The sequence below is a fragment of the Acomys minous genome (genome assembly GCF_964271855.1).
Source record: "Acomys minous genome assembly, chromosome: 14".
In the NCBI taxonomy this organism is placed as follows: domain Eukaryota; kingdom Metazoa; phylum Chordata; class Mammalia; order Rodentia; family Muridae; genus Acomys; species Acomys minous.
The window spans coordinates 8,595,750-8,618,475 of record NC_140496.1 but is presented as its reverse complement, the minus strand read 5'-3'; the positions used below and the strand labels follow the sequence as shown (position 1 = coordinate 8,618,475).

Genomic DNA, 22,726 nt, shown 5'->3' with positions numbered 1-22,726 from the left:
AGTTGTGAGACTATAACTATTTAGTCTTCAACCCCATCAGAGACCCGAGAAAGATAAATTTTACCTGAGTAAACAGGAAGTGGCAGAGCAAGCAGCTTCCAGAACTGTAGGAATGACAGAGGTTGCTGCCTGCCTGGTCAGTCACCCAAGATTCTTATGCAATGTCGGAGCCCCCAGTTCTTCAGCCCACTGGCCCAGAATATCTGACCTTCCCGTGAAGCAGGAATTTGTAAAGGACATGCTTACCTTGTCCTGGCTAAGCTCAGCAGTCGACTTGTTCTGTGTCCTACTTGTCTACAGCTTGGACAGCATGCTGTCAGAGGTTGAAGCAAGGACAGTTTTATGCCCAGTGGTTAGCTTTGTCACATTTGAAGCAAACTCCATAAGGAGGTTCTTTGATACCCATTATCTTCTTTGAAATAGTATGAGATGCTGCCAGGAACAGTTATGTTTCACTGTCAAAAAAAAGCCCATATTCTGTAGATCTCTGAGGTTTTTGAAGCCTACCTATCTATCTGTAGTATATCTGAATAGGCAAACATTGCCTGTTTCTAGCTATTTACTATGTGATTAACATCTATAGAAGGCTAAATAAAGCTTATTTATGTGATTAACTAAACTAGTACCTAATACAAGTTTGACTGACTGACTACTAACTTGCATTTCTTTTTTTTTTTCCTTTTTTTCTTTTTTTTTGGTTTTGTGAGACAAGGTTTTTCTGTGTGGCCTTGGCTGTCCTAGACTCACTTTGTAGACCAGGCTGGCCTCGAACTCACAGTGATCCGCCTGCCTCTGCCTCCCGAGTGCTGGGATTAAAGGCGTGGACCACCACGCCCGGATTTAACATGCATTTCTTAATTGTCCTAAGCGGTTTGTAAAATGACTAGAATGTCACATTTCATTTAAAAATGAGTTGCATAGGTACAATACTTTAAACAATAGTTGAAATTAATATACAGTATGTTGTAGCAAAAACATAACCTTAAAGTTATATCAATATACAAAAATCTATGCCAATGTAAAATATTTGGCTTTTTGTTGCTTTCTAATCTAAAAGTAGATTCAATAATCTACCTTTTTATCCTATGATTCCTATATCTCTCTTTTTTCTTTTTATCACTTCTCCCACCTTTCCCCCTAACACTAGATGGGAGAGAGAGAATGATAATGGAGAGGAAAAAGAAAGAGAGAAAGAAATCCCTGAACTTAACTTCCTTCATTTCCTCCCTGACCAAGACCATTTTAACAACTTGCAGCCAGCCCTCTTCCCCTTTAAATGATGACAATCATCCATCATCCATCAAACAACCAAGACCTACCCACCCCATCTCTTCGGAATGGGCACCATTCTCTAAAAATTGCTTCTTTCTGTCTAGGGGTGATGGCATCTTTTGGGGACCCTAAAATTTGGGACAATGGCCAAGTCCTGAGAGAGCTAGCTGTACCATTTGTTGTACAGTCTTTGCGTGATGGGAAAGTGCAGGGCCTAACTGAAGTCCTGGATGGAACAGTCTGTGAGGCTGGACCATCTTGTCTAGCCATTTTGAAATTGTGTTAGATGTAGATTTTTTTAAGGAAACAGCTACTGAGGCAGTCTGTGAGGTTGCATCACCCGGGCTACTTGTTTCATCTTTGGTGTCTGGTCCTTTTGCTCTGTAAACATACACACTTTTAAAGGTAATATTCATATCTGCATTAACACATGTATGGAATATGTGGTGTGCATAAATCAGCTAAAGATGATTCTCTGCTCTGTGTTTGATCAGGAAAGGCATCAAACTTTATAAGTCTGTTTGGACTGGATAACCAAAGTGTAATAAAAGTCTCCTTCCATGCCATGTGACAGGATGGCATGTAAAAGTAAGTCATCAGGACTCTGTAGCCAACAGGATTTATTGGCTACATAGAGAGATTTTCATGTCTCAGCCAGTCTCAGAGCTGTTCCCATGTTGAGGCATCAGCACATATGTCACCTGTTTTGTTCTTCTTGTTTTGTTTTTTTTTCCTTCATGTCTGCAGCCAAGATTTCCCGGAGGTCTTCCCAGGTCAAATCTGAGCTTTATTAATTTGGAAGAAACCCATAGCTTTCCTTTTTTCTGTTGAAACAAAGGCAAAAACCTCTCCCCCCAACACATTTTTCTGCCTTACATTCTACAGCTAAGACATCCTTATACTATGTAGACTGGTCTAATTCAGCAGTCCTTCCCACAATCCCATGTCTCGCAGCAGCTGTGCTATTTGTCTCATTGGCACTTAAAATTTTTAAAGTCAATAAAGCACAATTTAATCTATGTCTGAGACACCCCATATCCCGCTCCTGTTCCATGAGCATTTCCTTCATACTCCTGCTATATTTCTCCACAATTGCTTGTCCTGTAGGATTGTAAGATATGTCTGTAGCATGTCCTATGCCACAATGTCTAAAATATTGTTGTATTTTATTGGATACATATGCCAGAGCATCATCAACTTTAATATGGGAAGGCATTTCCAAGACAGGCATCACCTCTAGTAAATGTGCAATCTCAGAATCATCCTTTCCAGAGCTCAAGGCAAAAGTCCATTGGAATTCTGAATATGTATCTGTGGTGTAGCTCACATACTTTCTTTTTCTTTTCTTTTCTTTTTTTTGATGTTTCACACATTTTATTATTTACTCAAAGTATCCAATCCAATGGCTTTTAGTATCTTTATACTTATAACCATCACCACAAACTGTTACCTTCTTAAACAGAATGCCATTATCACTACCAGGAATTTTCTACCTCTCCCCTTATTCTTCCTTCTGCTGTTCCCCCAACCTGTGCTTCCAAATCACGTACCTACTTTCTCTCCCTGTGTATTTGCTGATTACGGGCACTTCATGTAGCATGTTTTCAGGGATCATCTGTGGTAGAGCATATATCAATTCTTTGTTCTTTTTCTTGCCAAATGGCATCATTAAGCAGGATCTGTATTTTTTTTTTTTACTCTAAATTCACTTTCTTTACTTTCTTTAGCATCCGTGCACCTTTCAAAATACTTGTATTTTTCTTTCTCTCCTTCCTTTGGAGACTTTACTTTCTATGCATATTTATTTATTTTTCTTTTACTGCTTTCTAACTTAGTGTCTTTCTTTTTCTATTTAATTTTCTCTAAATGCCTTTCCATCCTTAGATGGCTTTTTTTTTTTTTTATACTATTTAACTCTCTTTTAAGGACTTCCCAGGTGTCTTACCAAATCTGATTACTTCTCAGCTTTTCCTGCCATTTCTGTGTCTGCAGCAGCTGGTGTGATTTTTTTTTTCCTGCGTGCTGTTCAGCTTAGCACCTAGTGGTGGCTGCTGGCTCCACCCCCTTAAGGTTGGTCCAGCCTTCTGCCCAAGGATACATGTCCCCCAGCCCCCCAGCGCTCTCTACCTCACTCTAGCATACCCCCTCCCCTCAAGCAGCCTCTGACTTTCTTCCAGAGACTGTGCTGGTACTAATGCATCCTTCATAATCTCATGGACTAGAATGAGTGGCCACTATGTGAGCCCTAAGCAAGGTGTTTCCCTTTTCCCTCTGACATCCCTAGATGTCAGCCCATGGGGTGGTTGTGTGATTTTTTTGCATGGGGGGGATTAGAAACATAAAAACTCATGGCAGAGTTCTTGGGTAGGTTCCTTTTTCAGCTCCTTGGAATGTCTCTGATGCCCGCCTTTGCCAAGGATGAGAGAAGCCAGAGAGGCCAGTCTCCTGAGCTCTTGCTACAAGCTGGCTGGGGTGGCCAGGTGAAGTGGCCATTTGTCCCTGAGTTCCAGGATGGAAATGACCCCCTTGTCTGGTTTTCCAGAATTGGGGTGGGGGTGGGGGTGAGGGTGAGGATGAGGCTAGGCACAAACCACAGGATCACTTGTGGCCTAGAACATCACCTTTAAAACCTACAGAGATGGCTGCCTACTGCTTCCCAGGTACTGCCCAGAGTGGCTGGGTACCACTCACACAGGCATGGAGCCTCCTGGGACTGCTCGGGGAGGCCATGTTGTCAGTGGCTTCAGACTGTCCTCGTACCCCCTTGCCAAGGTGCAGACAGCTCTTACTGGGGAACTATGTTCCAGCAGCACCTCCTGGGAAGGTGGGCAGTGTGGTGCATCTTCCCACCTGAGATGCTGTGGAGAACTGGGTTGGGGACAGGAGCACTAGGACCTGCGGGACCATGCTGGGACCCCAGGAGAACAGGAAGTATCATCCCCAATCTGCAGATGAAACTAGACTCAGAGAGGCTCATCTGGAAGGGACTGGCTCTTGACACACTGGGTGAGCCTCCCTGTCCCCGTGCCTGTAGCTTAGAGGAGGTGGTGGTAAACATGAGAATGTGAGGGGACCAAGGTCTCTCTCCTGTCTTTCACCCTTCTGTTAAGTTCTGTGGAGGGGCTGAGCATGTGAGCATGTGTTGTATGCACACGCGTGATGTGTGTGTGTGTTCCAATAAAGAGAAGGAGAAGGTGGGTGAAACCAGTTCTCATGGGGCTGCTGGCCAGAAGAATGACACCCCTCCCCTTTCTACCCTGGCCAGCAGGCTTCTAGAGGCCGAGGAGACACTGTGACAAGTTGAGTAGATTAGGAGGTGAAGGGAACCCTAAAAGCTGATGAGGGACTCAAGGCAGCTGTAGAAATGAAAGGCTGAGGTAGTCATGAGTTCTGGGAGTAGGAAGAGCGAGCCCATGTGCAGGGATGGATGTGAGGAGACAGAAAGGTGAAACCTCACCGCCTTCCACTGGGGTGAGGGGGGTGGGGAGCTCTGTGGAGCTAGGTAGTGCTTGGATTCCTGCATTTTCTGGCAACATATCATGGTGCTCCTGGAAAGTCAGGTATCCCCAAAGGGTCCCACAGGCCTACAGCCAGAGCCTGGCTCTAGACTATCTGGGTATGAGACTGTGAGCCAGTGGCCTGGCTTCTCACAGCCTTAGCTGGAGACAGGTACTTCCTGGGACTGTGCCAGGAAGCTAGGGAGAGACTCTGATCCATCCAGGGCTGGCACTGGGGGTGTGAGTGTCTCCTGGCTCCTAAGAGTGGCCTGTGAGTGACCAGGAGCTCGCCTGCCCTCTGTATGTCTGATTATTTGTCATTTGTCATCCCCCCCCCCACTCCATTCCCCAGTTTTGCACGCATGGAGATTTCTCCCAGGTCAGAGGCACAGGCAGAGCTCTGGTGTCCCTGGGGCTGGGCTTTCTGCTTCGTCTTCCTGACGTCTGCTGCCGTCTCTCTCCCCTGCAGACTTGGGATGAAGAGCTGGAGAGGTCCGCAGCAGCATGGGCACAGGAGTGCCTGTGGGAGCATGGGCCCGCCAGCCTACTGGTGTCCATCGGGCAGAACCTGGGTGTGCACTGGGGCAGGTAAGATCAGCTGGCATCCCCCAGCTGCAGCAGGGCGCCTGTCACAGAGGGCTTGGCGTTCCTGTGCGTTATCAAGGTGCAGAGTGGCAGAACACTTGCCCGATCGGTTCGAGGCTCTGGGTTCTGCTCCTGGCACCAAAAACAAACAAACAACAAACCACCTAATAGGACTATTTGCCCATTTATAACCAGGCACCAATGTATTTTTTACAAAATTCCAACTGCAGCCCAGACTGCCACCCTGGCTGGCATCCTTTTTCCTTCTATCAGCCCATTTTCTTCTAGCATCATGGTGTCTCTTTGTGTGAAGATGGCCTGTCCATTTGACAGCCCCACAGGCAGTCTTTTGGTTCCAATGGCTTGCCTTTCGTCTGGCGATTGTCTCTGTTCTAAGGCCCTCTGGTCATCCCTCCAGGGGCCCTGCAACGGGGATGGGATCAGAAGCTCAGGCTGTCGCCTTCTTGATGGGTAGGATCCTCCTCTGAGGCGTGTTGGCATGGGTAAAGTGTTCCTAGGAGTGACAGGCAGGCCCCCTTCTGCCCCAGCCCCCCTCATCATGGCACGCGCTCTTGAGGGCCTGACCAGGGTGGGAGGCCATGTCCCGGGCCTTGCTGACCTTGGCTGCTGGTGCTGGGCCCAGGCAGTAATTGTTACAAGACCTCAAACTGCCTGGCTGACCACAGTGCTGTCACCAATGGTCATTTTTGCCCAAGACATCATTCTCTAAGAAGCACTCTGTTTATACTTGCTGGTGACCAAGGGGCCGCGGGTTCACAGGCAAGCTACTATTTTTCTTCATGATTGAAACAAAATAGAACAGCGAGTGCGCAGTGGCTCAAACCTAGAATCCCAGCACCCAGGAAGAGGAGGCCGGAGAATCTTGAGTTCAAGGCCCAGCTGGGGCAGTGGTGGACGATCAATGAATTGACCCCACCACAGTGTCATGGCTGTGTGACAGTGTTCAGCCATTTACTCAATGCCTGCTGGTCTTTATATCAGCTTCAAGTGAATCTACTGCATATGTCTACCCCTTCCCCTCTGTCTCCTTGCCCAATTCATCTGCTTGCCCCTGGCCGGTTCTCTCCCCCCCTTCCCCTCCCTCCTTCCCCTCTCTTTCCCCCTCCCTCCCTCCCTCTTTCCCTCTCTCAGGGCCCTCCCACATGCAAATACTACTGTTGAGCCTCACCCTGCCTCTCTTTTTCAAGTTATGAGTTGTCCAGTGAATTCACTCCCAAGCCCAGCCTGGCTTTGAACTTGGCACCCTCCTCCCTTCACCTCCTAGCTAAGATGACAGGCCCGCAGCCCCTCCCCCTCCCCACACGCATTCACATCTTGAATCAACGTGATGTGACGTTGGCTGCAGTGTCCGAAACCTTGGGTTCTTGAGTTTGTATTTCACTTGCTGTGCACGGAAAATGAGTACATAATTAAGGTGGCCAAAGTAAATGTCCCTACACACACAAATAGCTTGAAGGCGCCCTCCCCCCAGGGTGGGGTAGTTTCAGGCAGGTGCTGGTGGGGCTGGGAGCCTGGGTCCTGATCTGAGGGCCACCCACCGCTTCTGTCCCTATAGGTACCGCTCTCCTGCGTTCCATGTGCAGTCCTGGTATGACGAAGTGAAGGACTATACTTACCCCTACCCCCAAGAGTGCAACCCATGGTGCCCGGAGCGCTGCTCAGGGCCTATGTGCACCCACTACACACAGGTAATTTGGGGGCTGGACTCTCTTCAGCCTGTGTCCAGACCTGGGGAGTGTGTTTGGACATGTGGCCTTTGCTTTAACTCGGAGCATCTCAGAGCACATTGGTTGGGTCCTGCTGTTTGCTGTGTCCACAGGATGAGCTCAGCTCTGGAAACTTCTGTGGCAATTTTATACCCCTGAAGGTCTTTCTTCCACCATTTGTATGCGTATAGTTTGTTCTTAAAAGACATGTGCGCTCCCCCAGTGGGTTGCCCTTCTCTGGTACCTTACATACCTGAGTTGCCATGGGGTACCCTACTGCTGAGCTACAAAACAGTGCTGTCTTTTCAGATAGTCTGGGCCACCACCAACAAGGTTGGCTGTGCTGTGCACACCTGTCGGAGCATGAACGTCTGGGGAGACATCTGGGAGAACGCCGTGTATCTCGTCTGCAATTATTCTCCAAAGTAAGACTCGGTTGTTGTCTCGGTCACACAAACCAGGCTGGGATATGCTCGCTTGCCACAGGGGGATTAGCTAAAACTGGTCACTAACAAAGAGTCTAGAAATTGCTGCCTCTTGGTGAGCAAGTGACTCGGGGAGTCAGCAAAGACTTGGGCCCTTCTGATGGTCCTCTTGGCCCCAAAGTGGCTACAGAGTTCCAGCACTGTGTCCTTACATACAATTCTCCTTTACACAGTGGAATTGTAGGAATGGGTTGTCTCCTTTGGAATTTCCACACAAAATGTCATTGGCCAGAATTAGACCAATCAGACGGGGTATGGGGGCGGGGGGAGCACAATTGCCCCAACTGGTTTTATGAGTCATCTCCCCAAAGCCACTTGTGGAGGTGAGGAGGGAGGGTAGAAAATGGGGAAAATGGGGGGGGGGGCGCGGGATACTAGTAGTGCTGTTTTCTCTGAAACGGAGCCACAGATGGAGTCCTAGAAGTCACGACCTCTCGCCAGACCGTCTGGTTTGTACTGGGTTTTATTCCTTCCCTGAACAGGCCACACCAGGTCTGCCCAGAGCAGCTGCTCTCTCCTCAGAGCATCCCTGTCAGAGTGCGTCACTCACCCGATGGCCCACTGCACAGATATGTACAGAGCACAGAGTCACTTAACCGTTTGCAGCCTGTGGTTTGAACAAGGATGCTGGCCGCCATCCCGGCACGGGCCCAGGCGCTATGGTGGGCTCTCCGACATGCTTAGTTTCTGGAGAAAAAAAGCGGGTCAGAGTAGGTGGAGCGAGATGGGGTGGGAGGGAAAAAAGACCGGAGAGGCCGCACTCCAGCAGGCTCTGGTCCCAAGGCAATTCCTAGCTCGGCTGAAGGTGGAGAGTTGAAGGACAACTTGGATTAAATCTTTATGTTTAAAAAAATGCTGTGCAGCTCTAATCAGAAACATAATAAGTCTTGGGGCCAGTGAGATGGCTCGGCAGGAAAAGGGGCTTGCCTCCAAGCCTGATGACCTGAGTTCAATCCCCAGGACCCACGTAGTGGAAAGCGAAAACCAACTCCCACATGTACGCTCACTTGTACACACCCACTCACACACACTAAAGAAAGAAATAAATGTAAAAAGATTTTTTAAAACAGAAATAATACCCTTCCATTCCCTGGTGCCTTTCTCTCCCCTTTCTTGGTAAAGTCACCAAATTGTCACCGTCTTCAGCTTGACTAGCCTAGGACCTATAGTGAACACTTCAGGCTAGGGCCTAGTGGCAGACACTTGCTCCTGTCTTGTTTGGGAGGTAGACATCTAGAATGAAGGCCTGGAGGCACTGACTCCAGGGAGATCGCTCCTGCTTTGCAGTCATCATCTTCCTGCTGTGTGCCCATGTGCCCAGGGGAGAGCTGAAAGTGAGCGTGTGCTTTGGGACTCTTCTCATGAGAGGGGCCCCACTCTCCTTAATCACCTTCCTAAAGGCGCATATTGAAATGTGGCCACAGGGGAGGTTGGGCCTCAGTGCGAATGAGGGGGTGGGGTGGGCACAGCCTATGAGACCTACCTATGGTCAGCTTGTTTGCTAGTTCCTTTTGACTGCTGTATACTATTCCATGCTTCCCATGGCTTTTTCCTTCAAGAGGCAGTCCCAGCCTCTTGTTGGGTCAGGACGCCATCACGGAGTGGGAGAGGGAAAAATGAGCGAGGCTGGGAATGCTGCAAGCTGTGCCTGACTCTTGTCCTTATGACCTCATATATGAAGAAGAGTTCCATCCATGGACTGGGCAGAGGTTTGGGAGCCTAGCAATCTGCTGTCCAGCTAGAGAGGCCAGCCAGCTCAGTGAACACTGGTCTCCTGGTCTTATGGGCCTGGAAGCCTGGAGGTGGGGGTTTATCTTTAAGGAAATGGAGTCTGGTATGCTGAGGAGAACTGGGCTTGGAGAGCAGGACAGACCCCTGCGGGGCCTCAGTTGTCTGAGGAGACCATTAAGCTCTCTCAAGACCAGCTGGGGGCATTTCAGTCTATGTCTGATGTCCCACTGCTGTTCATCTCGGTGTCCCCCCCACTGTGGTCCTCAGCCCAAATACTCGAGGGGTTAGAACTGTGAGGTCACAGCAATGCCCAGAGATTATTCCAACTGACCAGGTGGGGCTCTGGAGAGGATGATACACTGTGGTAGTGACAGAGGAGGTGAGACTCTCCCCTTCAATACAGGCCACCTCCCTCCCTGGCTCACTGTCATTGCTCTTTGGCCATTGGAGTGGGCCACAGGGTGCATAGAGGTGTCTGCGCAATCTCTTGGCGGCCCTAGCAGGAGCCCCTGCCTTCCTAGGAAGCCACCATAGGCCACCCAGTTGGCCCTCTTTGCTTTATAGATACTATCAAGAGCCTTGACCAAGGGTTTTTTTGGTGGCTAACCGCTGAATGAACAATGTGCTCAGGGTAGGGGACACTGGCTGAGGTTGCTTTGATGGATCTGTAGCTTCATATGTCACCCCAGGAGGCATTCTTTACACGGTGCTCAATGACAGGGTCTTGTCATAGTGCCCAGAGCCCCCTGGCTGACTGGCACTGGAGGGGTAGGCCAAGCAGCTGCCTTGCCCTCCCCCAGGCCATGCATTTCTCCCAATGTCAGGGTCTGTGTTTGGGGTTCCCTGGTGACATCCTTCATGGTGTTTCTGATCTGTCTCCAGGGGAAACTGGATTGGCGAGGCCCCCTACAAGCATGGCCAGCCCTGTTCTGAATGCCCGCCCAGCTATGGAGGTGGCTGCCGAAACAACCTGTGCTACCGAGGTAGGTGGTGTGAAGGTCCCAGCCCTGGTGTGGCTTCCAGCCCTCTGAGCCACAGATGGTGATGGATGATGTGGAAATGACATCAGATCCAGACTCACCCCTGCAGCCACCCACTTTAGGCTTGCGCTCCTCTGCTCTCTACACTCAGCCCCTGCCCTCTGCAGACTCTACTGTCCTGAGATGCCCCACACACCAGGCAGCTCGTTGGCCTGGTCCCAGTGGACAGTGGACTTGGCCTTGACCTGAGAATCCCCTCCTCACCCTCCTTAGCATGTGCAGTCTGTTGAAAACAGATGGCTGTTAGTCAGAGCTGGTGACTCATACATACCTACCATCCTGGCACTTGGGTAGTTGCGGCAGGAGGATTGCCATGAATTTGAGATCAGCATAGGCTACATAGCACTACTTTCACCTCCTTGGCTCATCCCCAAACAAAACCTGCACAAAAAAATCCAGGTGGTTACACATGAGATTCAAAGCAAGCAGTCTCCAGTCGGTCACAGGCACTGGCACCCTGGTCCTGAACACGTTCTCTAAGACGACCTGGAGCTAGAACAGCTGCGGGACAGTCTGCTTTCTGCCTGTGGCTCCATTGGCTCACGCTGGCCTGCTTAGAAAGCATCCATTTTTCTCTCCACTGTAAACACCACATGTTCTCTCACGCCTGACACACTCTTCACACAGCTCTGGCTCTTAGAAGTTGTATCTCAGAAGAGAGGTGCGGGGTCCCCGGCTGAGCAGATGTCTATGTTCTGGGTGGCTCCAACAGCTGACCGGGGCTGGCTAGGTAGGGAATGGGCTTTGCCACAGGGCAGAGTGGGCATGTAGTCATGACCTTTTTGCCTGTACTGTCCCTGAGATGGATATGGGGTCAGTCTGTTGGACCCTGGGATGTGGAACAGCTGTGGTCCTAGTTCACAGAAGGCCAGGCTCTCTGCTACTCCAGCTAGCTGGTGTGAGGGACGCTACCAGAGGGCTGGGATAGAACCAGAGACAATTTAGACTCGGCCTGCCATCTATCCCATGAACTGCCTTGTGCCGAGTCCCCGTGACACTCTTCCCTGGGGACAAGTCTTATCTCCGTCCTCAGGTTGTCTCTGGATGTCAGACAGATATACACCTGCCACCGTGTTCTCGTGACCCCCAAACTCCTCAAGGACCTAGTTGCCCTGTTATTACAGCTGCTGGTGCGCACCAGGGCACCGGGCAGGTGTGTCCTGCGTGTTGGTGAATAAACAGACCCTCACCTCCACAGAGGGCTCTTTCAAGCAGCCAGGGCACACAGAGAGGCCCCAGACACGGGCTTACCCATCCCACGGTGCCCGTGTGCTTATTGCTTTATTTGTAGTGGAAAACACCCAACTTTGCTTGGCAGGCACTGCCGTCTTCTCAGCTACCCATGCAGAAAACCTCCCCCAACCCAGCTTATCTGCACAAGCCACTAAATAAGGGCGTGCCGTGGCACCCTGAAGGCCGTGACCTGTAATGGGGACACAAGGATTTAAGGATAAGGATAGAAGTTTCCTTTTATCCGACACCTCACTGTTGGGGATAACAGGCTGGGGGTGGGGGTGGGGTGGGGTGGGGTGAGGAGCCCAACTTCCTGTCCAGCTACACCCCAGCTCCGTGAGCTCGGATGGGTCTTTCACGTCTCTCCATCTCTCTCAACTTCAGTGTCCTGCTGTACGAAGTAGTTTTGCCATGTTTCTGAGGAGCTGGGGGAGAGCCTGAATGCTCAGTTGTCATCAGTCAAAAAAGGGAGCCTACTGTGTGTTGAGTATCCTGGGAGTGAACAGAGCCTGCTCTATGCAGGGATGGTCACCAGGGAGTGCCCAAGTCCCTTTGGGTCACACATCCCTAAGACATCTCTGGGAAGGGATTGGATGCATAATCTATAGTTTTCTAGGTTTATGTGTGGTCTCAGAGGCGCTAGGGACCAGGACTGCTCAGCCTTGTTCTGAAGAAGTGAGCCAGCCCCCTCAGACCCTTCCAAACCAGATTTGGCTCAGTAAAGCTGGGCTTTTGAGTCACCAGGTCTTAACGCCAATGGAAGAAACCCAGCCCGTGCCCAGACAGCACGGCCGTCAGCGAGGGGCCTGTGAATTGCCACATTGATGGGACAGGCATGGAGGCTGCTTATGCAGCCCAGGGGCTCTGTGAGGGTTCAGTCCAGAGCTGGGTCTACTATGCTTTGGGAACCTTAGAGCTTGCTGCTGGGAGTTCTTTTTCCTTAGCTCTCAGGGGGTTGGGGTGGGGGTGAGGTCGAGTCACTTGTTCACTTGGGAGCTTCTCCTGTGTATGGAGTGTTGAGGCTTTGGTGAGCCCTGAAGCTAGGGCTTCTGGTAGCAAAGATGAAATTGCAGCCAGCCATATGCATGGTATTTCACCTTTGCCTTCCTCGTCCTCCTCTCAGGCCAGGGCTAGCTTGGGCTGAGTCACTTCCCACCCACTGCCCAGTGCCCCACCTAGAACGATAGGGGTACCTCACTCATTGACCCTTCATTTGGATTCCTGCCGCGGTGGCGGGGGTGGGGGGTGGGGGGTGATGGAGAGGAAAGGACACCAAGACCCAGGCTGCCACTCTGTGAAGACAGCTCATGGGGATGATGGGCCTCTGTGTTCAGTGGGTCCGTTGGACATCAGGGAGCCTCTGTGCATTCTCCTTTGAGGTGTGTTTCCGGAACGGGTGCTTCCTGGCTCTGCCATACAGACTCTTGTGAAGAGCCATGGTCCTCAGTGGGGCCGCCTTGGGGCTCACAGTGGCTAAGATAGCACAGGAGGCCAGCCCACCCTTAGCCTGTGTGTGTCCTGGTGGTCCATTGTCCTGAATGAGAGTGGAGATTAGTGGCCTGAGGCTAAGGGGGACCATTTAGCCCATGGACTGAAGTGCTCTGAAGTGAGGGCAGGGGTGTGTGTCATGGTAACAGAGAAGGGGTATTATAGGATGCCCTCCGGTGGGAAAACAAGACCAAGACCAAATAAGCTGTAATCTTTTAAATCAATCTTTTAAACTTGCATAGTTCTAATTAGTACCAGGTCTAATGCTTTTGAGAGAATGTACTGGATAGGTTTTGGGGTTTTTTGGTTTTGTTTTTGTTTTTTACGGGAGGGTCATCTTGACACAAACTAGTGTCATCTGGGAAGAGGGGACCTCAACTGGGAAAATGCCTCCATTAGCATGGCCAGTAGGTGTGTCCATGGGGACATTTTCTTGATTAATGATTGATGTGGGATGGCCCAGCCCACTGTGGGTAGTGCCTCCCCTGGACAGACAGTCTTGAGTTCTATTAAAAAGCAGGCTGAGCAAGCCAGGGAGAGCAAGGCAGTGCGCAGTTCCTGCCTCCAGGTTCCTGCTTTGGTCTCCCTCACTGAACTGCATGCAACCTGTAAGCCGGACCAACTCTTTCCTCCCTGCGTTCCTTTCAGCCATGGTGTTTATCACATCAATAGAAAGCCATGTGGGGCCTAGGGTCTCATAATTTAGCCTAGGTTGTCATGTTGGCCTTGAACTTGAAGCAACCCTCCTGCTTTAAGCTGAGATTATAGGCACAAGCCTCTGTGCCCAGCCAGGCACAGTGTTAAGACAGCAAAGCTCCATTGCTGAGCCACCGCTTGAGCCAGGCGAGTGGTCCCTGTCACTAGGGGTAGAAGGGTGGCACGAGTCGTTGTAACTGTGCCCCCCAACAAAACCAGGAGGCAGAGGGATGTCAGTCAGCGAGAGGTACAACTCTGAGGGGATGGTTAGGGACGAGGTCAGACGGTCGTGCGGAAGAGCAGGTGGGGCAAGTGGCCATTCTGACATCCAGGTACGGCTGCTACACCCCACCCCAACCTGGGGCTACTTCTCTGAGGTCCAAAAAAAAACAAAAAACAAAAACGAAACAAAACATGGGGGTGAGCAGACCATCCACTCAGGGCTGGTAGAATTCCATCCGGGGAAGGCCTGTCCCCAATATAACCTCCTCGCTGTGGTTGAAACAACTCTATGTGAAGCCAAATCTCAAACCAGTTTAGTCTGCGGTGTGCTTTTCCAAAGAACATTTTAACGATGGATCTGGTGGTGTAAACCTAGCATTTGGGAAGCAGAGGCAAGTGGATCACTATGGGTTCGAGGCCAGCCTGGTCTATATAGTAAGAGCCTGTCTCAAAAAACGAAACAAAGGGCATCGTACTGGCTTTGTTGTTTTGTGCATCAATTTGACACAAGCTGGAGTCATCAGAGAGGAAGGAGCCTCAGTTGAGAAACTACCTCCCTGAGATCCAGCTGTGAGGCATTTTCTCAATTAGTGATCCTTAGGGGGAGGGCCTAGCTCATGGTGGGTGGTGCCGTCCCTGGCCTGGGTTTTATAAGAAAGCAGGCTGAGCAAGCCAGTAAGCAGTACCCCTCCATGGCCTCTGCATCAGCTCCTGCCTTTAGGTTCCAGCCCTGTTTGAGTTCCTGTCCTGAGATCCTCCAATGATGGAAGTATAAGTCAAATAAACCCTTTCCTCCCAAATTGCTTCCTGGTTGTGGTGCTTCGCCACAGCAAATAGAAACCCCAACCAAGGAGGCATTTTGGTTGAATCCAGCACATTCTCTTTCTCCCTTACCACCCACTAGAAGAGCCTCACAAGCAGAAAACGGAGGTGGACGAGACCAATGAGGTGGAATCGCCCTCTGCTCCCAAGGAAACACATGTCTGGGTCCAGCCCAGGGTTGTCAAGCCCTCGAAGCCCAAGAAGACCCCAGTCATCAACTTCATGAGTGAGTTGATGTCCCACACTCTGGGGTACCTGCCCCTCCCCCAGCCACGTGTGATGGGAGCTGGTGGAAAAGGGGAGCTGGGTACCTGGCATCAGGGAGAGGGTGGGGTGGAACTGGCTGGCACACATCTCCAAGTCTTATTTGAAATTGATGCTTTTAAGTCACAGAAGTGATCCTTACTGGAGGGTGCTGGGTGAGTCTTTTCTCTAGCAGGGTGTTCGTTTGTTTGAAGGCAGAATCTCCCTGAGCCCAGAATGCTCTTGCACTTGGTGTGTAGCCAAGAATGACCTTGAACTCCTCATCCTTGCACTTCCAAATGCACCATACCTAGTTTGGGTGGTACCCACGACAGAACCCAGGGCTTCCTGCATGCTAGCTAGGTAAAATGCTCTACCCACTGAGCTGCACTCCCCATCCCAAGGCAGGTATTTTAATGTTACAGACTTTTCCCCTGAGGCTTTGAAAGGGAATCAAACAACCTTCATGGTCACACTTTTTTTTTTTTTAATCCAATGCTCACAAGAATCTTTTGAGGTGGGCACTGCCCCTGTCTACCTTGCTTGAGGGTGATAGTTGGATTTCAACAGAAAATAACGTGTGCAGGGCCACAACTGCCTCTGTCTAACGTGGTAAGTAAGGCTGGAGTCGGGGCATAGCAATGGAGCCTTGTCACCCCAGCATTCTGGAGGCTGAGGCAGGAGGATTTCAAGAAAGGCCAGCCTGGGCTGAGAGTAAAAACCTGTTTTAAAAATGGCAAGAAGGTGGCCAGTGGTGGTGCCTGCCTCTAATCCCAGCACTCAGGAGACTGAGGCAGGCAGATCTTCAAGAACATTCCAGAATGTCCCTTGGAGTGGAGAAGGGATTTTCTAACCCTCCTGGTTTCATAGTCCCATTCCCATGTCTCTTTAGCCCAAGTGGTCCACTGTGACACCAAGATGAAGGACACGTGCAAGGGATCTACGTGTAACAGGTGAGCCCGCTGGGCTAGACTAGGCTGGGCTGAGCTGGTTGACTGTCACTCCTGGGGTACATGAGACGTTGAGGTGGGACACCAAGTATATTATCAGAGATCAGATCTTGATCTCTACTGAATGCCAGTGGGGACAACCAAAACTGTCCCCAGACACTGGCTGGTGTGTCCTAAAATAACCCTGCTGGGCACATATTACTGCCAAGTGTTTTGTTTCTGGCCCAAAGAGAGCTACACTTGCAGGGCCCCCACGAAGTGCATTATGGGAATGAGAGACATGAAACCTCTTATTGTAACCAGTGTGTCTCAACCCGGATGGGTAACTGGCAGACCAGCTCTCACTTCAGTTTGTGGCGTGTACCCCACCCCCAACCCCACCCCCGACCCCACCCCACTTTATCTGTGTGGCTGAAGCCAGTCCTCCTCATATGTTCATTGATCATTCTCCAAAGTCTGTCAGTATTCCTCTCACCCTTTGTTGTTGTTGTTGTTTACTAGTTACATAACAAGCTGTCATGGTAGCACAAAGTATATTTGGCTGCCAGGTGTGGTGTCGCACACCTTTAATCCCAGCATTTGAGAGGCAGAGGCAGGTGGATCTCTCTGAGTTCAAGACCAGCCTGGTCTACAAATCGAGTCCAGGACAGCCAGGGCTACCCAGAGAAAACCCTGTCTCAAAAAAACCAAAACCAAACCAACCAAACAAAAAAGTTACATTTGGCTGTGCTTTTGTCCTAGTACACTTTAGTGTGCAGTTGAGGTAACTTGTTGGCTTTCTACTGGGCGTGCACATATTTACAAAGGAAGTTGGAGGGTCTGTGGACATGAACTTGAAGGCTCTCCTATAGGTTAGTTTTTGGTCCATGGTGAACAAGAGCCTCTATGTCAACCTCATGAAACAATAGCAAGCCTTGGTCTGGTGAGACACCTTACTGTAGGTGAAGGCTCACTGTAGGTGAAGGCTTGCTATAGGTGAACACTTGTGCAAGTGTTGAGAACCACAGCTTGGATCCCCCATCATCCATGTAAAATCTGGGTGTGGGTCTGTACCTCAGCTCTGGAGGGAAGAAACAGAGGCAGGTGGATCCCAAGGATTTACCGGCCAGTCAGCCTAACCTAATCAGTGAGCTCCAGGTTCAAAGAGAGACTTATATTAAAAAAATAAGGTGGAGAGTGATCAAGGAAGGTGACCTTTGGCCACCATAATCATGCACCATATATGTGTGTACACACACACACACACACACACACACACACACACACATACATGCTGGGTAGTGTACACCTGTCATCCTAACACCGAGGAGACAACGGCAGGAAGACTGACACAAATTTAAAGTCAGTCTCAACTACAGAATTAGTTCCAGGTCAACCTGGACCACAAAGTAAGACTCAGTCTCAAAACAAATAAATAGGCTAGAGAGATGGCTTGACAGTTCAGAACAATTGTCGCTGTATATGAAGACCAGGGCTTGAGTCCCAGCACTCACAGATGCCTGTAACTGCCTCTCCAAGGCCTCTAACTAGCTCTTCTGGCACCTGCAAGCACCCACACTTATACAGGCACCTACACCTGTACATCTACATGAAAGTAGAGACAATTGAATTCATGAGGGAACAGGACAATGTCACTGGAAAATTTCCCCAGCAGGCTTTTCTTTATTTGCTCATCAGGTACCAGTGCCCCGCAGGCTGTCTGAACAACAAAGCCAAGGTTTTTGGATCTCTGTTTTATGAAAGTGTGAGTATGACCAGTGTTTTGGTACCTGGCCAATGGGAAACCCCACCAGGTAGCTTAAAGCACTGGGGTTCATGGAGACAGGCTCTCTCACTGGCTCAACCTAGGATGCTGGCATGGACCGATCTGAATGGCCTCTTGGCTCAAATGCTGCTGAAACCACTTCCGGGAACTGGGACTGAACATCACTGCAGGACTGGGGTTAACATGCTCAGCTGGAAGGGCTTAAGCACCTAAGATGAATTCTTAAGCCATCCAGGAAAAGGATGTGGCTAAGGGCGGCCACGAACGGTTGGGTGGGGTGTGTTTTGGCTTTTTGGTTTTGGTTGGCCAGGGACAGGTGCCTCAGATGGCTCTGGGAAAGGAACTCTGTCCATTTGTGGTCTCTTTTCTGCTCTGTAGTCTTCAAGCATATGTCGAGCTGCTATCCACCATGGCGTCATCGATGATCGAGGTGGCCTGGTAGATGTCACCAGGAATGGGATGGTACCCTTCTTTGTCAAATCTCCAAAAAATGGCATGGAGTCCCTGAGGTAACTGTCTCGTAGGGCAGGGGAGATTGTGACAGGGTTTTCTTATTGAAGAAGCGTTTTTTGAGGGCTGGAGATATGGCTCTGTTGGCAAAGTGCTTGCTGTGCAGATAAAAGGGGCGGAGTTTGAGCTCCAGGGACTGTGTAAGGAGCCACAGGGGAGGGTATGTGTGTGTGTTTGGAATCCTGGCACTGGGGAGGCAGAGACAGGAGGATCCCCAGAACTCAGTGGCTACTTGACTTGCTTGCTGAGTTTCAGGCTAGTAAGAAATCCTGTTCCTACCACCCTGGTTTCTGCCCTTCATACATATATGCATACACTTGCATCCCCCCACAAGCATATACGTCCCCACAACCACCTATTACTGATACTTTGGGAAACGTCTAAGAAAACAGGAAAACCAAAGACAACTCGTGTCCCACAGTTGACTCTCTCCTGTGGGCCACCAGCCGATCCAGTCCAGGGTCTCCTAGGGTTGGGCCAACTGGTTGAATTCTATATCTTAACCTTCTGGGCACTAGCCCTGCTTCATCGTGTGCATTTAAAAGCCTTTATTCTGGCTGAAGCGGGATCACCATGAGTTTGAGGCTAGCCTGTGCTACGGTGAGTTCCAGCCCCATTGGAACACATATCAAGAAGCCAAAAAGGAAATGTTATTATCCTAAGAAGGGGTCTGAAGACTTCCCTAGGCTGCTGAGAGGGTCCTTGGTGACAAAAGGTTATGCAGCCCCACTCTAGAATAGTCTAAGCTTTTCGGGTCCCCTGTTTCGGGCAGGGCGTGTAGGCTGTTAGGAGTACAGTATGCACTGACTCATGTCTTCCTTTCCAGCAAATACAAGCCTTCTAGCTCCTTTACCGTGTCAAAAGTGAAAGGTAAGCTGGCCAGACCCCAAGGGAGCAGAATGTGATGGCCAACCTGAGATTGCCCAGGAAACCCCTCTTCCTTTGATCTTTGCTTTACAGTTAATTTTGGCCTGACACGTTGTTCCCAGACAGGCTCCGTCTGGGGGGGTCCCAAGGAGGTCCTTCTCCCAATGGCTTCTAAGCATATCTAGATTTGAATTTGGCTGTAAATGGCTGAGTCAGAAGCCCCAGGGGCATGGCTGCCATCTGAACACCACAGACCCAGTCAGTGTAGCTCCGCTGTTTAAAGGCCTTGGTGGGCGGAGGTCAGCAATGGAAGCAGGAGCCACTATGGTTCCTCGGCTTCTCCATGTGTAGACACGGACTCACACCTGGGATGGTCAGAGACGGCAGAGCAGGGGGACAGGCTTTTAAAGCAAGCGTTGGTATTCAAATGGCGAGTACGAGAGTCCCTTGGGGAGACCAAGGGAGATGTGTGCACCTGTAGATACACCAGGCTGGCTATGGGCCTGCCTGCACCCTGTGAGGGTAGGCACCCAGCCTGAACATGACCTGACATTTTCTGTCTCCTGTTTTCAGAGACGGCTGTGGACTGCTATACCACAGTTGCGCAGCTCTGCCCCTTCGAGAAGCCCGCCACCCACTGCCCGAGGTAAGAGGAAACGTGTCTTCTCTCCTGTGATGCTGTCTTTTTGCAGGCCTGCCTGGGTCTGGCTCTGTCTAGGCATGAACAGAAAGTCTGTGCTGGCCTGTACTGACCCCCCCCCCCATCAGCACAGAACTCAGCCGTGCTGTGACTATGCTGTGGTGCACCCCCCCAGCACCCTGAGCTAGAACAGCCTCTGGTGTTCAGTGATTGTGCTTTCCCCGGAGCCCTGGGGCCTGGAGACTGGATTCTGGAAGGAACAGACAGTGGAGTCCCCTGCCCCCCACCCCCAGTGTGTTGTCTGCCCCCACCCCATCTGCATAGGAGGAAGCCTACAAAGACACTATTAGGAAGATGAGCCTGGCTTGGGTGAGCAGTCAAGGAGACGTCACGGCAAATTAGTGGATTTCTTGAGTGTCATAGAGAAGCAGAAGGGAAGTGGCAGGGGACACAACTGAAGAAAACTTGGTCAGGGTCCACCTGTCCATGCAACCTTCTGACCTGCCACCTACCAGGAGTGGGGCTGAGAGTTCTTAGACTCACAGACTGTCTTCTTAAACCTACGTTCAGCCCCCCACATGAACCACACACCACATATACATATATACACACCACATACCACATATACCCATACACATACCATATATATATACATGCACACATACGCATATCACACATATACCATACATACATACCACATATACACATAAACACACATACCACAAATACCATACACATACCATGCTTACATACATACACACCACACATACCAAACACACATACCACACACTTCATATACTTACATACACACACCACACAATACCATGCATATATACCACATGCACACATAAATACACATACCACACACATACCATACTTATATACACACACCACACATACCATACATAGCAATACACACATATATGATATCACTCATATACACATATACTATAGTACACACCACATCACAAAACACACACACCACAAATACTACATACACATCACACTCATGTGTACACACACACACACACACACACACACACACACACACACACACACACACATTCCTCCCTTGTCTGCTCCTTCCATTCCTCCTCAAAGCTGCCTCAGCCTGGCTGATTGGTTTCCTTCCTGCCAAGCATCCTGTCTGTCTCTGGGCCAGGTGGCTTGCAGCCGCCATCTTGGCTTCCCAGTCCCTGGGCTCGGCCAGTGGTAAACTGTTCCAGACAGACACAAAAACCTTTTCTTAGGCAAAGCTCTTGCTTTTCTTCCTGGCATGGGGCTTGCCAGCCACCTGGGGCCCACCTATTTCCAGTCTGAGGAGCCCTCTTCAGCCCTGGGGCCATCAGTTGGGCTGAGGCCAGGATTCCAGGGTAATCTAACCCTTCCCACCTCAAGTTATCTGTGCCCTTCTCGAACATTCTGAGTCACCGAGGTGCGAGCTCTCCACCCTTCCTCTCCTCCTAGGGAAGTGGTCTTAAAAGCTCTATTGATAACAATCTACACTCTGCACCCACAGCATACCTTGCCAACACCCAGGTGAGGAAGGCCCAATCCCACAGCTCAGCGCACCTCCCCTGAGGCCTTACTCTTCTTTGCTTTATTTCTCTGTGACCTTTTCTATGGTCTATATGGTTCAAGTTCTAAATGATAGTTAGATAAAGACAAGGATGTGTTTGCCGCGGCCACCGTGGGCGACAGTTGCCGCCTCTCCTTCTGCCTGTGCTGGGCTTGATCCCGGGCCTGTGTGTGCTCCACTCCTGAACTTTGATTCTCAGGCCTCAGCGCTGTCCTTTTTTAAAGAGCAAGTTGCAGACTAGCAAGACAGCGCAGTGGGCAAAGCACTTGGTGCCAAACCTGACAACCTGAGTTCAGTCCCTAGGCCCCATGTGCTGAGAGAAGCAACTCTTGTAGTCTGTCCTCTGACCTGTGCACATAAGCCATGGCATGTATGAGTTCACACACACACACACACACACACACACACACACAGAGAGAGAGAGAGCAAGATAGTATGGAGGTTTTGTTTCTGCTGAAACTCAGTTGAGGAGTGAGTCCAGGGTGCCACCTCCTTCCTGCTGGTCCTCCTTACTATAATTACTTCTCATTTCTAGAGTCCAGTGTCCTGCACGCTGCGGAGAGGAGCCGGCCTATTGGGCCCCTGTATTTGGATCCAACATCTACGCTGATGTGAGTAGGCCAACTTCCTCAGTGGCCACCTCAGAAACCCAGTCACATGCCATAGCCTCTGGCTACACTGAGCCTGCCTGTTCCTGCAGCCATGGCCCCAGTGTCTCTTTCATAGATGCGTCTGACTCCCGTCTGTCTCTGTCTGTCTGTCTGTCTGTCTTTGTAAATGGAAGCTCTAGCGTGTCTCCTCTTAACCTAGATGGTCGTTCATGGTTTGAAGGTCCTTGTGTTTCATGGCTTCGTTTTCTCAGATATTTCACCACTGCCATAGTTACAGTTTCTATTGCTGTGATAAGCACCTTGGCCAAAAGCAACTTTTGGAGGAAAGGATTTATTTCAACTTGCAATTCTCAGGGCACAGTTCATCACTGAGGAAAGTCAGGGCAGGAACCTGGAGGCAGGAATTGACTGAGCATGCTTACTGGCTGCTCCTCATCATGGGATGCTCAGGACCACCTTGCCTGGGAGTGGCACTGACCCTAGTGGGCTGGGTCCTCCCACATTAATTTGAACCAAGAAAATGCTCTACAGACTTGCTCACAGGCCAGTCTGATGGAGGCATTTTCTCATTTGAAAGTGTCCAGCACCATCTGCTCAGACGATACTAGCTTGCATCGAATTGACAGCACACTCACCTTTCTGTGTCTCTGTACTCTTTCTATGGGTGTGGGTCAGTTTACTTACTGTTTCTTTTTGCCTTGCATGGTCTTAGCTATAAGCACATAGAAAAACAAAACAAATTCTCTGTGGCCAGACTCCGGTA

The 22,726-nt window shown here is 50.1% G+C and overlaps 1 protein-coding gene across 1 annotated transcript in view; it reads left to right on the top strand.

Annotated features, from left to right (window-relative positions):
- CRISPLD2 (cysteine rich secretory protein LCCL domain containing 2) overlaps nt 1-22,726 on the top strand; it is a 57,059-nt gene that overhangs the window by 15,888 nt on the left and 18,445 nt on the right. Inside the window, exons 3-13 of the mRNA XM_084756448.1 lie at nt 5,239-5,357; nt 6,931-7,063; nt 7,391-7,506; nt 10,180-10,280; nt 14,881-15,024; nt 15,934-15,994; nt 17,669-17,735; nt 18,135-18,265; nt 19,093-19,136; nt 19,707-19,779; nt 21,888-21,963. Of these exons, the coding sequence (XP_084612574.1) occupies nt 5,239-5,357; nt 6,931-7,063; nt 7,391-7,506; nt 10,180-10,280; nt 14,881-15,024; nt 15,934-15,994; nt 17,669-17,735; nt 18,135-18,265; nt 19,093-19,136; nt 19,707-19,779; nt 21,888-21,963 (1,065 nt within the window). The remainder of the gene's footprint in view (nt 1-5,238; nt 5,358-6,930; nt 7,064-7,390; nt 7,507-10,179; nt 10,281-14,880; nt 15,025-15,933; nt 15,995-17,668; nt 17,736-18,134; nt 18,266-19,092; nt 19,137-19,706; nt 19,780-21,887; nt 21,964-22,726) is intronic.